Genomic DNA, 14,916 nt, shown 5'->3' with positions numbered 1-14,916 from the left:
TTTGCCACAAACTGGCTTCGTTTTCTGTCCATTCATTGTCTTCTGTGGGATGGCGCTGCTGTTGATATTAGTAATTTTTTATTTCACAAAGTCGAGTCGAGTCATGACATGTTGTTGCAGTCGAATCATTTGCCTAATTTTTCATTGATCCGCGTGGGCGTGGCAGGCGGGTACTTGGCCAAATGTCAATCGAGCAATTGAAACTGTCTGTTAGTTTGGCTTAGTTAGGCAAATTAAGTTTAGATGACAAAACAGTTTAGCATAATAAACGATTTTTATTTTTATTAAGTCGTAAATCACTCAATTACAGTTCCTTTACTAAAAAAATGTTAAAATAAGTTTAAATTCTTATGAAATGAATGCAATTGTTGAAATGCCATCTTTATCTTTATGAGATGCCTAATCTTTTTTGGGGTATTTCATTTGAGATTTTTTTTGCTGACAGATATGTTGGCATGGGAATTTTCAGCTTGCTCCATAAAACTATAAATTTGCATCTCCTCACAGGGTGTTACAAACACTCTCACACTTTGCCGTCTTGCATAAAAAATGCAAAAACAAAAGTCGAGCAAACGACATAATTCCCAGGCCAACCGAACTATTGTTTTTTCTTTTACATTTTTTATTGTAAATTCTATTTTTTTGGTCTTATTGTTTGTAAACTTTTTTGCACTAATTGCTGCAGAGTTTTCGTACAAACGAACAATGGCCAAAGCTCAAAATGATTTATTTATTTTTATTGCCAAACACGAGTTTGCCGCAAACATGGAATCAAGAATGTCAATGAAGTCGGCAGGCGATATAAACGACCGCCAGAATGCCTTTCAAGACATCTGGAAGCGTTTCTCAGGATCTCAGATAAATAAATTTCCCATTCTAAGCTTAACTTAAATGGTAAATTGGGAACATAACTAGAAATATCACTTAAAAATTTAAATACATACCGAACTTAAATATTTAATACCTGTATTTTCCTTATCTAGATTTTTAATTATCTTATATAGACACTCACGGCACACCGATCAGCTAATATCTTTATTTGCATTATTTACGATTTTTGGGCTGCCCAAACTGGCTGCTGGAGGTGTTTGTGTGGGCGTTTCAATGGGCGTGTCAGCCAGTTCTTCACTGGATAAAAGCCACCAAGATCAGTGGAATCGGGGGGCTGACACTCAGGTTCTGTCGGAGACTTTGGAGTCTGGTTCCGTGTGTACTTCGAGTTCGACGGCGATCGAAGGCGGTGCTGCGGTATTGTCTTGGTCTGATAATTCAAGGTTCGAAGCGGGGCCGGGCCCCTAACCGCATTTGGCCAATTACATGGAAAATGTCAAATCGAAAGATTCATTTTTTTTTTGTCTCTTGGTCTTTTTTGCTGCAGGCCATTGTTGCCCCGAACTAGAGTTTTTCCCAAAAATATTACAGCAAGAGATTTAAGTGCGAACAACTGTCTGTCAAAGGTCATTATTTTTGTTCATTTCGAGGGTGTTGAGGTCAAAACGGTGGCAAGACCGTGGTGTCCATCAACAAGCGAATCAAAAATTTGTTTTCGGCTCTCTTATGACCTTTTTGCGGGCAATTATCAAACCAGAAAAAAAAAGGAAGCCACAAAAATTGCCCCATGTAAACTGTATTTTTTTTCTAGACAATTTTCTTTGCTAACCAAACGTGCAGACCAAAGATAAACAAAAACGAAACAAAATTAAATGTCGAAGGTTTTGCACGATTGTCTTCGACCCGCAGTTGGTACAAGTTTCTGTTTTTCTGGCCATTTCAATTGACAAATGTTATTTGGCCCAGCTCAAAGCCCAAGTCGAACTCGGCACAACCTCTAGCCGAAATCCAAAAGACCTTAGCTCCAGCACGAAACCGTTTATGGCCATCCAAAAAGAAAATCTTTTGCCACTTCGTTCGCATTCCAATTTCAATTCCACCAAAAATTTGGGTCAAATTATGTCGCTCGGCTTGTCTTTAATTATGATAAATTTCTGGCTGATCTAATGCCGGCCAAAAGACCCTGACTAACAATTACAAAAAAAAAAGTACTTTAATAGAGCACTTACTTTTTGACTGGCATTACCTTCGCAGTTTCCTTTCGGAACTTGTGATTATGATAAATTAAGCAGACTTAAAACCAGTGATGAGCAGAGAGTAAAAGAAGTTGTTGATAATGAGTTGTGATTGGCATCAGCTTCCTTGTGCTAATCAACCGATCAAACTGCTTCGACTTTGTCACATTGAAGTAAAGAACTCAGCCAACAAACATTCACCACTTATATAGTGAGTGTTTGAATTTCAATCAAGTTATAAGTTTTGGGAGGCTCTAGACTCTAGACAATTTAGAAATCAACTCGAACGGCATTAGGCCGCAATTAGTTGGCTGCAGCACAAAAAGTGGTTCCACACTATTGATTAGCCAAAAAAATAGAAAAAAAACCATTACGAAAATTTAATCAGCTTGGGGCATATTTGCACGGATCAGAAATCGAAACATGTTCGGCATTCGATTGACAAATGCGTGGCATCTCAAAACTGGAGCAAACGCAATGAGAAAATGCTTGAGGAGGTGCAAATAAAAAACGGCAACGAATGGCAAATGACAAATGTTAAGCAGCGCCCAATAAATCGAACTCGCTCGAATGATATTCATGAGTGCTTCTGCCCTATAATAAATGACTGTCTTTTGTTTGCGGATTGTTAATTACCATCTATATATAATGTTTAATTCCTTTTAGCAAACTTCTTGTTATCGGTTTTTTTTATGTGCTGTCTTTAGTCGTCGAAAGCCGAAAAAAGCTTGCCAAAAGTCGCTTAAACAAATTTGAATAGCTTTATTTTTTGTATATTGTTTAATTTATGGCCTCCTAGCACGAAAGGTGTTTGCAGTCTAAGATTTAAATCATTTTTAATGGCACAATTGGCTGGCTGAGCAAGAACATTACTGGGCAGAATCGCCATCTGACGCTTTATAAACAAATCTGTTCTAAAGATGTTTACTTTGTTTGGTTATATAATCTTTATTTTCAACAGAAAAAAACCCCCCCAAATATCCATAAATTTCAGTCTGACTCTTCTAGAAGAAAGATAGAATAATAATATACAAAACGCAAATTTTATGTTCTTATTGTTGGTTTAAAATACTCTGACAAAGTAAAAATTTCCATGCTGCCTAAAAGCCTTTACTCAGCTTTAAACTAGTTTCCTAAATCTCGTATTATAATTTTTCAGATTACATAGCTTATTTTCAATAATTTCTTTTCCCTTACGAGTTCAGCTTTGACGTCAGTTTAGTATTAATTAATTATATTAGTTAAAGTGGCGGCCAGTGAACGCCAAATGTCAAACAACAAATTTACTAATAAGAGACCCTCCTCTCGGATAAAATCATATGCAAATGATATGGAGAACTGTGAATTGAAGACTGAAAATAGCATTACCTTGCATATATCTTAACGGAAATTGAATATTCAATTATTCATAATTAATTTCTCAGTGTTATCATATGGTTCTTGTGAAAATCTGTTACTTTCTAATTTATTTTGTGCCTTCAATATGGACTTTTGGTTCGATTTTATAGCTCACTTAGTATTATTCTATATCGTTTAGGGGGTTATTACCATTTTTGACAGGCACACGCTCAAAAACTTAGCATAGGCAATTAAAAAATCGTGACTAGACTGAAAATTTAAATAAATTAAACTTAAGTGGGAATCTTAAGTCCAAGATACCCATGTACTAAATGAGTGCTAGGTATTTGAAAAATAAAACAAACACAAGCTAAGATCTTCGATCTATCTCTGTCCGCTTATTCAAATGTTGGCGAATCAACAACAAAATGAAAGTGATCTAGAAAAACCATAAAAATTCGAGTGATGAAAAAGAAACCACAACGACCAAAACCCGATGCATAAACTTGAACTTGAGCTCGGTGGCCTGGGCTCTTTTGTTGCCGTTGATTTCGTGTTTTTGGTTTGCATATTTTTTTTATTAAAGCGCTTAAGTCATCCGCTCGACTGCAATACGATGATTCTGCGGCGAAGACTATAGCCTCCCATTAGTTAAGAAAAAAACAAAAAAACTGGCCACAAAAGAAGCGCCACATGGGCAAGGCCTACCACCATCACCACCACCACCCGCAGCTACCGCCCAATGAATGTAGTTCAACTTTGACTCAGACTTTGCAACCGATTGTGATGCTGATGATGATCACCGCTATAGTGATGATGTCTGGCGACCTTCGCCTTCAACTGCACATTACAATACGCCTAATACGCTCGGTTGCCATTATGTCCGGGCATTATGTCCACAATTAATTTAATGCACATAAATCCAAACATGATTTTCGGTCTGTATCTGTTCTCCTTTGTCAGCGTTTTGCGGTCCACTCATTGTTCACACGTTCCATTTACATGGCCATTGGCGAGTATTTCCTCTGCAGCATTAAAATGTCAAATTACCCACACCGCCGCAGCATTCAATCAATGCACCCATATCAAGGCTTAAGCTCCTAAGCCTGGCCAAAAAGTAAAAAAACTAAAACAAAAAAGCGACGAAAAAAACACGAAGCAAACAAGAATACTGAGCCAAACACAAATCAGAGATCAAAAGTTCAGTCACGAAGCCACACAGAATCAAGCAGACTATGCGGCGCATGAATTTTTTTTTACAGCCAACCAATTTACATTCAATATGCAACTGCAACTGCAACTGCAGCAGCCCACTGCAGTTGCAACCTGAAATTTTCGGAAATGTGTGGCTAATGCGAATTTGACTTATGGCTGTGGAACATTTTGGCCGTTGTGTCTAATTTGATTATGTGACTGAAGTGCTAGTGGTGGCTATTAAAGGCTCAAGGCTTTGCGACTAGGAAATAAAGTGACGAAAGTGATATTTAAGAAACCACCAATTTAAGGCCATTAAAAAATGTAAATAAATAGTTCTGGCGTTAACGGAATCCAGAAAACGTCAACCAATCATTTTCAAATGATTAAAATTATTATTAAGTTGTTTCTTGAACAAAAGATTATACAAAATGTATGCTTAAAGAAATCTTTAAAAAATTATATTTTACTTAACTTTGATACTTTTTACATTTTAAAAACCATTTGAACAATTCCTTAAAGAAAAAACGCTGTACTTTACTTTTCGAAAAATATAGAAACTTAAAAACTGTCCAAATTAAAATCGTAAAGAGGTGATGTGTTAAGTTTCACTTCCTCTGCAAGTTAAGTTATTTGACAGAGCGATATTCCTTATAGGAATATAAGGATTAAAAAAATATTTAAAAAAATATCCACTCCTTTCCACGGAGCTCTGCCCCAAGTACTTAGTATCTGAAAACTGCCAGCGGAACGCAAAGATTGCTATAGTTGGAGCTGAAATGCTCACAGATAGTCACGCACACGAACGCAAGTCACACGGATGACACGGACACTATACGTGTGAGGCACCCTCGCTTAACAAAAAAGCTTTCTGGCTGACGCATTTCCTTTGAAATCGATGGCTCACACGGATAGTTGGCTAACAGAGAGAGAAAAGGCTAATAGAGAGCGAGCTTTTTTGGCACGGCTGCTGCGATCTCGATTTGCGGCGACTGCGCAGCAGCGGCTGAAGACAATCCCGCCACAGCATCGGCCATATAAAAGCTCGCTGCGTCTGTGCAAAATTATTCAGTTAACTGTTGCGGGTTGGTTGAGACATACAAGCCCATCTTGATCGCAAAGTGTTGAGGAGCTAAACCTAGTGCAAAATGAAATCCATGGTATGTTCGGTCTGAGCTCAGTGTGTTCTCCTTGTCAAAGTGTTACTTAGAATAATTGTGCTTGAAGAACTCGATTTCCGTTAAAGTGGCTAAACAAAAAGATAATATTTATGGATTAACTTAGAGACACGGCGGTGTGGCAATTAAAATAAATATATAAACAAGTTATTCCATGATTTAAACAGCTTCATTAAAAACAAAAGAATTTACGGATACTATAACCTGCCTGTAGAACCTCTGAATTTTAGTGGCAGGACTATTTAAATATACATTATAAATAATTGCAAAAATGTTGAATAGTTTTTAGATTAGAAAAAGGATATTAATAGCTTCACAGAACGAACTTCGTTTTATAGAATTCAACTTTTTATACATTTGATAAATTATATGATGAACTGAAACGATTTTTAGCCTTAAAAAGGAGTTTCAAAAAATGATTAAATAAGTAAATAATTTGGAATACAATTTGGTTGAATTTTCCATCTAAAAGTACATCCAATTGTAAAGTTTTTTTTAGTCATTTGCCTGTTACAAAACATCATTCACCCAAAGTATTGCGAAAATGGGAAGCCACATTACGCATACGTCGCATGCCCAATATGTTAGGGGGCCTAGGCCAGCATTGAACTTGGCTGATTGCCCAGCCAACTTTCCAGCCATTGCATAATTGTCATATTCAAAATTATGGAGTGGCCGGGCGGAGGTGTAGCCGGAAGCAACTGCACTTGCATAACCCCCGGACAAACCAATTTTGAATTTCGATCGAAAATAACGTACTTGCCATTGCAGCTCATTTTCGGCCTTGTGGCGATGTGCGTGCTGGTGGCTAGCGCCAGCGATGAGGCACCCAAGAAGACCGTCGAGGCAGCCGAGCCCGCTGAGAAGAAGCAGGAGAAGCGCGGCATTGGCCACGGTTTGGGCTATGGATACGGTCCCTCTGCGGGAGGCGCCATCCTTGGATCCGGAATCGGAGTTGGAGTTCCAGTGGCCCCAGCTGTCGCTGAGCTGCCCACCCAGGTGCACACCAACACTGTTGTGAGGACCGTGCAGGTTCCCTACCAGGTGGAGCGTCACGTTCCCTACCCAGTCGAGAAGACCGTCACCTACCCTGTTAAGGTGCCCGTGCCCCAGCCCTACCCCGTTGAGAAGATCGTCCATGTCCCGGTCAAGGAGATCGTGAAGGTGCCCGTCGAAGTGCCCCAGCCCTACCCCGTCGAGAAGGTCATCCGCGTGCCCGTGAAGATCCCTGTCGACCGTCCCTACACCGTTCATGTTGACAAGCCCTACCCCGTGCCCGTTGAGAAGCCCGTGCCATACACCGTTGAGAAGCGTGTGATCCACAAGGTGCCCGTCCATGTGGAGCGCCCAGTGCCCTACAAGGTGGCCGTGCCCGTGCCCGTCCATGTTGAGAGCCACGTGAAGCCCGCCGTGGCTGTTACCCACACTGTCGCCGCTGCTCCAGCTATCATTAGCCACGGTTACTCCGGACACGGAATCTCTGGCCACGGAATCTCCGGACATGGCATCTCCTCTTACGGCATCTCCGGACACGGAATCTCCTCGTACGGCAGCTCCGGACACGGTGGCTACCTCCACAAAAAGTAGACGAAATCGCAAATGCTGTCGAGGGCCAATTGAGAAGTGAAATCGGGTGAAGGCGAGCGAACAACAACAAGTCGAAAGTATCCAAAAGACATTAAGAATCAAGTACCCCCACCACGCCCACATTCCCACGCCCAGCAACCGCCAACGTACGACTTACAAATTTAGTTTTAGTTTGTGATACCAACCGAAATTCTAGGAGGACCCGAAGCAGGAGAAGATCACACACCTGACGCAAACCATTATAGAAAGCTTGCCAAAACCCATCTGGGGCGTTCAGTAAGTGCCTGTCTCCTTGCTTCCGTTTCCATCGAGTGTACATTTCTTTTGTAGACAATCACAGAGAAATAACTGCTGACGAGTTGCTCCTTCGACTTTTTCATGTAAATTTCTTTTCTATGAAATGTTTGTACATATTTAAATAATGTAAATAAAACGAAAATTAAAAAAAAAAAAAATAAGTTGTGCTGATTTTTGTGGGCAGTCATAATAAGGGACTTTCCTAAAGTGATTTTTGATTTTTTTAAAAAGGTTTGGGCTTTAAGCTTCAAGCTAAAGTACAGTCTAATTTATAAAGGCAACATAATATTTATTGGTTTCATGGTACCTTTTTTCTTGGTTTAAAAACGTATACATTAAAAAATGTAGGCTAATTTAAATATTATGACCATGTAGAGAGAGAATAAATTTGGTGATTAAAAGACTTGAGGAGGATAAGGGCTTAAATGGCTGAGATATCCCAAAAAATATGCAATGAATAGTAATATTATATACAATAATATTTAAAGCTTTTCCACAAAAGTTTTGCTTAGCCCCATTTTTTTAAAATTCATTTAAAAACTTTAAACAAAGCTTTTTGATACTGATATTATACAGAAGAATAAGTTTCATCAATAAACTGAATATATTTTCACGTCATGAAAAGGTGTGAGATCCGAATAAATCATGAACCAAGCAAAAAAAATGTTCGATACAAAAAAAATATTTAATAGAACTTATAAAACTCCTTGGATCTACTGCGAACAGTAGTATTACGAGCTTTACAGTCACTTTAAGTGTGGCCAAGTCTTATTTTAATTTACATAAATTATCCAGTGGCTTTTGAACTGTAAATTTTTGCGATAACCCTAAATCTATGCAACAAAACATATGATATAATCTACTTTAAGCTTATACTTTACGAAGAAAATATCGATAGGCTCAAGCTTTTATATCTTGTAATAGCGGCGTTGGTAAAATAAAAAGATCTATGAATTTGAAATAAATAAATCGTTTCAATATTACAAAAGCCTGGCACTATGCTCTTAATATATGCCAAAGTTTAATCCAAGCTTTCCTTTATCTATGCTGAAGCTTTCCTATCTTATTCGCACAGTGAAGTCGAAAATATAGATTAGAAAGGGGACCTTAACAAACGTATCTAAATACTTATTTAAGATCTGTCGGAAGAAAATATTCCCAATTAAACCGAACTTTTAAAAACAAATTATCCCTTTTTAATAAACCATGCGAGGCTTCTGATCTTTCTCTCTGGAGAATTAAATTCTTATTCCTGATATGGTTGCAACAGTTGCTTATTGACTGCCCTCAGGAACGGATTGAAATTGCCAAAATGTTGAAGACTATAATAGTGACTTTGATAAGCCTAGCATCGTTTAAGATGTCTATTTGCGATCGAGATCCTCACTTGTGCCTTCAACACGTGGCTGTGAACTATACGGAAATGGTAGCCAAACCCATAGAAGACTATGGAAACTTTGGGGATTATTTCAAACAATTAGGTATACCAGCAGCGAATAAAACAGTGGTAAGATCTGGAAAACACAAAATTGTACAGAAATTTAAGGTAATGACAATTCCTAGACCCTAACCAAATTTGAAGATCAATATAAATGTTGTCCCGGCTACATGGAGTCCGACAAAGGAAAATGTATTCTTGCCCCAATCTCATCTACGTCAACAGAATCCTCCACAGAGGCAGAAGACTTAACTGAATCAACCGAATTAATCGAGTCAACAGAAATAATTTCATCTAGTCCTTCAAGTCTTAGTTATACTTCTAGTCCTGAGAAGGAATCAGTAGCCGGAGTTCGAATCTATTGGGAATAATTATTGGAGTTTGTGTTTTGATAATAGTCATTGCTTCTGTAGTTACTTGGCAAATTCGGAAGAGAAGACCCGCAGTAGATAGTAATAACCAACAAGTGAAATTCGATGCTGAAATGCAGAGAGCTCTATTGTAAAACCAAAAACTTACGAAATATATAAAACTTTATCTCCAAATATATATTCAAATTCTTCTCAGAGTAAAATGTACGAAAACAATAAAGACAAATTATGTAAAGCACCGTTCTTATCAGTTTCAATGAAGTGCAATAGCGATATAAATGAATTTCACAATAAGTAAAGTAATAAAAAACAAAGTTCAGTTTCTCTTATGAATAACACTTGGGGGATGATAAAAAACAAAGGCTTTGTTCTCAAATGAATGGCAAATAAAAGTGTTGATTTGATATCCTACAAGGCCATTAAATGATATCATTTTCATATATATTTAAAGGGTTAATTCATATTTTAAGTTTTTTTTAACTTAATTTTACTAAACATGATCTTTATTGTTATTACTAATGAATGTTTTTAAAGAGAAAATACAAAAGGCAAATTAATTTTACTGAAATAAATATAAGATGATAACATGGCGTAAAAATATCTCAATTATATATAAACAATTAAATATTTGATAATGACAAATAAACACGCCACTAAATACTAAACGAATTAATTCTTATTGATTGTAATCAATATTTTTATGTTTTTGCTCTAACAACGATCGTGTTTGCCAGACAGAGGCACCATTTCACTCTTGCTCCACAATTTCTCACATAATCTCTAAAGCACTTAAGCAAAAAAAAAAAAGAAAAACGGAAAAAAATGGCAGGTAATTTGGCAAAAAATGAAATGAAAAGCGAGACGATGAAAAGTGATGCAACAATTAATGCACGTGAGCTATGGGAGTGTGCTCGGCACTCTAGAGCCGCAACATTTATCGGCGCAATCAACTGCAATGACAGGCAATCCAGAAAGAGCCGATACGCGTTTCAAGTTCGCTGCCTGAGTCTTTCGTTTTGGGAGAACCTGTTGCCTGGATTGACCAACGCCACAAGCAACATTGATCTTGTCCTAACCCGAGAAACGTAGCCGCTGTTCGTGTTAGCCCGATTGCCAGCTTGTGTGCCAATGGAGAATGGCTCGACCCAAAAACCAAAAAAAAAAAGCAAAGTGAATGCAACAATAGCAACAACAACAACAATAACAACCAATGCAGACGCAATCAATTAGCGATATGCTGATGACGTCGACGTTGGTACGCTGATATTATTGTGGCTGTTTCTCTGTGTTTGCGGCTGCCACATGTGGCGATTGCGTCATGGCGCCATGCAAACCGTCTAACAGTAATTGACTTGCAATTTCTTTTGCGCGCAACTTTTCGGTTGCAAAGAAATTTTCCAAACCCAAAATGTGTTGCCACATTTCAACAATCCCACAGAGCCCAAAAATGAGCAACAGCCGAAAGCGACGACGAAAGCCCAGATGCAAACTTGTATGGGTAATTTCTGGCATTTATCAAAGAGTTAAATCTTAAATATGTTGCAAATGGGCGAACAGTCATAAAATTTTCGTAATGCAAGACAAAAATCTTGAAATCGTCACATAAAGACTAAGCTATTTTTGATTTATAAGTTTTTTATAATAAAATCTTTTCTGAACTTAAAAATTTGAATAAAAATGCTTTTTTATTGAGCCTCCAATTGGCTTTTTTATAGGCATTTATAATGCGTACTGTTTTTACTTTCTCCACATACTAATTTTCTTATTCGGAAGTCGCTTCGCTCCATCAAGTTTTTACTGCGTTTTGGTGTGCATTTTGAAGAAATATAGGAAAACCATAAATACGATTTGATTGATGTGCCTGTACATATCTAACGTGCTCTATAATAGTTTCCTAACAATTAGACGTTCAACCTTTTCTTAACTAATATATTTTATTTTTTAGTTGAATTCTTCCGTTAAACTAGTTTTCGTATTTTATTCGACTTAGATCATTGCTTAACATACGTATTTTTGTTTTATTGCTGTTGTTTTGTTAATTACAGTCATTTAAGTGCTGCCTAATTACGCTCCGCTCTATATTTTTAGGCTGGGCGAGGTTGGCTTTAAACCTTTTCAAGAGTTTTTTTTAAATTAGAAAGTTGTTGAAAGTTATAACTTATAACTTATAGCTCATAACTTATAACATTCTTAACATTCTTAACATTCTTAAATTAATAACCTGTCATCTAACTCTCTTTCTATTGGCTAAGGATTAATCTAGAAAAATATTGCAAAGAATTAAAAGCTAAGGTCTTATATATCCTTCTTCTATATATCTTCTTCTTCTCCTAATATTAATATCTAATACCTAATCCTCAAATTCAAAACCAACTGAATCACCCCTCGTTTGCCCATCCACATTCACACTAACAACTTCGGCTTCGCCTCAGTGCGGTTCAGAAGGCAACAAAGCCAAGAGCTGCAAAAACAGATTTACCAAATGTAAAACGAAAATGCCGACAATAAACGGACCAGCCCGATTGTGTCTGTCTGCTACCCTGGGCTACACTTCAGCATAATGTTTATTCAATTTACGCAATTTACACCAACAACACGAGCCATGCATTTGATTGCCAACTTTGTATCGGTCTTGGGGCTGTTGTTGTAATTATGGCCACAAAAACAATGAGGAATTGTGGCCAAAACTGAAATCCAAATTAAAGTCTTTATTTAAAATAGTTTCTGCTGAAGAAGTGACGACAGCCATCGGATTTTCCTCATAATATTTCGCCAACTTTTTGACAGAAAAATGCAAAAAAAAGACTTGTGTTGACTAAGTCAATGGGTCAACTATTACACCCCATTACAGCTGGCCAGCATGAAGCTGGCCCCTAGGCGGAATTATTATGCTAATAAATAGTTTTCCTTTGACTGGTTTTTCTGGCTTTCTGCATAAATTCGCAGGTGGATCGCAGGCTCAACTTCCTTATTAATCAGTTTAGCTTAGCGGGCTACCCACAAAAAATAGTGAGACTCCTAGCCACAAATTTGATTAAGTGAACGTCACGGCTAGCTGGTGTTGCATATAGATGGATAGATATAGTTATTTTTGTGTTTTTCTATGGGTTAATCGAGGGCCGACCAAAACATTCGTTGGCTCGTGACAAATAGAAACCAAACTTCTCAAACAATGATAATTTAATAGTTTCCATTCGAAAATAAAAGAAGCTATAAATAAACGCACGGCGCCAAAATAAAAGAGGCAAGAGTTCAAATGCTTTTGCCATTGACCCCATTTCCTTGTTTTTTCTCTGAGTGTTATTTCGCCGATCGGTTCAGAGATGCGTTAAACTGAGATCGTAAACCCTGATTGAGCCCTAATTGCAATGATCATTGAGGGAATGGTTGGCTAGAGTGAAAAAATAAGAGCTGATCTCAGCCAGCCGATTGTAATAAGGCAGAGTGATTGCAGTTTACACGTCTTGCAAGCTCATTGGAATGGTCTTTAACCTGAATAGTGAACAGATCATGGGGATAGTTAATATTTTGTTAGCCTAATGAATGTTTTGGGCGGGCAAGTAAAGCCCGAAATTTGGCATTGAACTTCGGGGGTTTCCCATTTGAACTAACTGCAGATAAAGGAGGTTCACTTTCGGTTTTGATTTATTTTTTATTTTTTATTTTGATGATTTTCCATTTTTAGCTTTAGTTGAATATTGAAATCTTTATTATTCTTTGGTTAAGGTAGCCCTTCTCTTATCCTTTTGAAAATATGATTTTATGAAGATTTCCCCAAACCATCAAGATTTTCTCTGATGCACACTTCTAACCCGATAAAGTTTTCCCATGACCAATAGTTATGTTCGTTTTCTGTAGCCAATTTTTCAGTTAGTTGGCCAGGCTAACAAGCTAAAGAAACGACCTTGACCAGTAATACATTGAACCCTGCGGTGGCCCCATCCAAAAAAAATGGCAGTAAACAAAACACGAAACGGTTAAACCACCGAGACCCAAAAACAGTTATACCTTGGCAAGAAAAGAAAACCACAAGCGAATCGACAGCCAACGACAACTGTAGGTGACAAAGAGCTGAATGGAGGCTTTGGTAAACGGCACATAAAATGTCATAACTGTCATTTTCGCCTACATGGCTTACAGCTCTATATATTGTTGGAAGTCGTCCAATATTTGAGACATCACAACTCGAAATGGGAACGAAGTGGAATGGAATGCTCGAGCGATGACAATAAATTGTTACACAAATCAGGCAGCGACGAATGCAAATCGTAGGAGCCAGCTTCTTTTTTCGAATGATCAATCGTCAGCTGGTTCAACTTTGACACCTTTGTCGGCGAATAAAGACCTATCGAAAAATAGAAAAATAGATAGATGAATTTATGTAAAGCTTAGTTTATCGCCAAATGCGGCAAGGTCAGGTCATAGACAATGTAAACAAACGAGCTGCAGCCTGAATATCGACAAAAAGATGTTAAGCTCGAATCGAAAGATGATTTTCAAAGACCTGGCAAAACAATGGGGGAGTGAGATACTTTGGTATGGATATATATGGTGGCATATGGTAATTAAGTCGAGGAAGTAAGTGCACTCCAACCGATTTTGATGGGGCCACAAACAATGTACCCTCGAAATCATCTCTCTGACGGTAGGCGTGCGCCCCAGCAAAACGAACATATGACATAATATTATAACATCAGCTGTGGCAGCCTCCAAACAGCACTCTCTGTTTCTCTTTCTTCTGGACTTCCACCGATCTCTTTCCCGACCGTTGTGGAAATGTGCATCGAACAATGTGGTCAAGACATGCAACAAACGCGAATCGAAACGAAATCGAAAGTTGCATGCATGCAACGAAAGCGAGAAAATATTTGCTATCGTAACAAGTCGTGGATTGTAAGGTACTTTACATGAGTATAAGACCAGACCTGATCAATGTTTACTAAACTATAATTCAAATGTGCTTATAAGATCATAAGATCTAACAAATGAACCCATAACCATAGATAATTAATGATTTTAATATAAGTTAAAACTTAACTAAGAATCGCTTTTCAATAATAGTTATCTAAAACTTTCATATATCCAATATATATAAAACCATATCACATAACCGTTATGATCTGCACCTTAAACTTGTATCCATACTAACTATAAGTGTGATATATTTATACTTAATATGTGTGCCAAGCCACAGCTGACTGAAGACCCATTGACATAATAACGAGGAAGGTAATCGGACTAAGACTGGACCCGCCCCGACCAGGGTCCACTCTGGCGGTATCTGGTGGTGCTACTATTGGTGGTATCAATTACGCAGCTCTGGAAATGGAATGGATTGGATTAGGTTGAAGTGAACTGAAGTGGCGTCTCGGTTCGCCAGCTTCTGGTCTCTACAACTTGTGACTGCTCATTGTCTTAGGTTATGGTTGGTGAATCGAATGTGGAGC

General features: G+C 37.9%; 2 protein-coding genes across 2 annotated transcripts in view; one reads left to right on the top strand and one right to left on the bottom strand.

The window, feature by feature from the left end:
• Positions 1–14,916, bottom strand: part of LOC108105830 (angiotensin-converting enzyme) — a 43,685-nt gene that overhangs the window by 14,721 nt on the left and 14,048 nt on the right.
• Positions 5,666–7,816, top strand: LOC108105833 (non-classical arabinogalactan protein 31). Its single transcript, XM_017212580.2, has 2 exons — positions 5,666–5,758; positions 6,548–7,816. Exons 1-2 carry the CDS (start codon positions 5,747–5,749, stop codon positions 7,361–7,363), a joined length of 828 nt encoding a protein of 275 aa, XP_017068069.2. The 5' UTR covers positions 5,666–5,746; the 3' UTR covers positions 7,364–7,816.

Source organism: Drosophila eugracilis, unplaced genomic scaffold (assembly GCF_018153835.1).
Source record: "Drosophila eugracilis isolate 14026-0451.02 unplaced genomic scaffold, ASM1815383v1 contig_353, whole genome shotgun sequence".
Lineage (NCBI taxonomy): Eukaryota > Metazoa > Arthropoda > Insecta > Diptera > Drosophilidae > Drosophila > Drosophila eugracilis.
The sequence above is the reverse complement of the archived record's forward strand: the minus strand, read 5'-3'. Positions and strand labels throughout refer to the sequence as shown.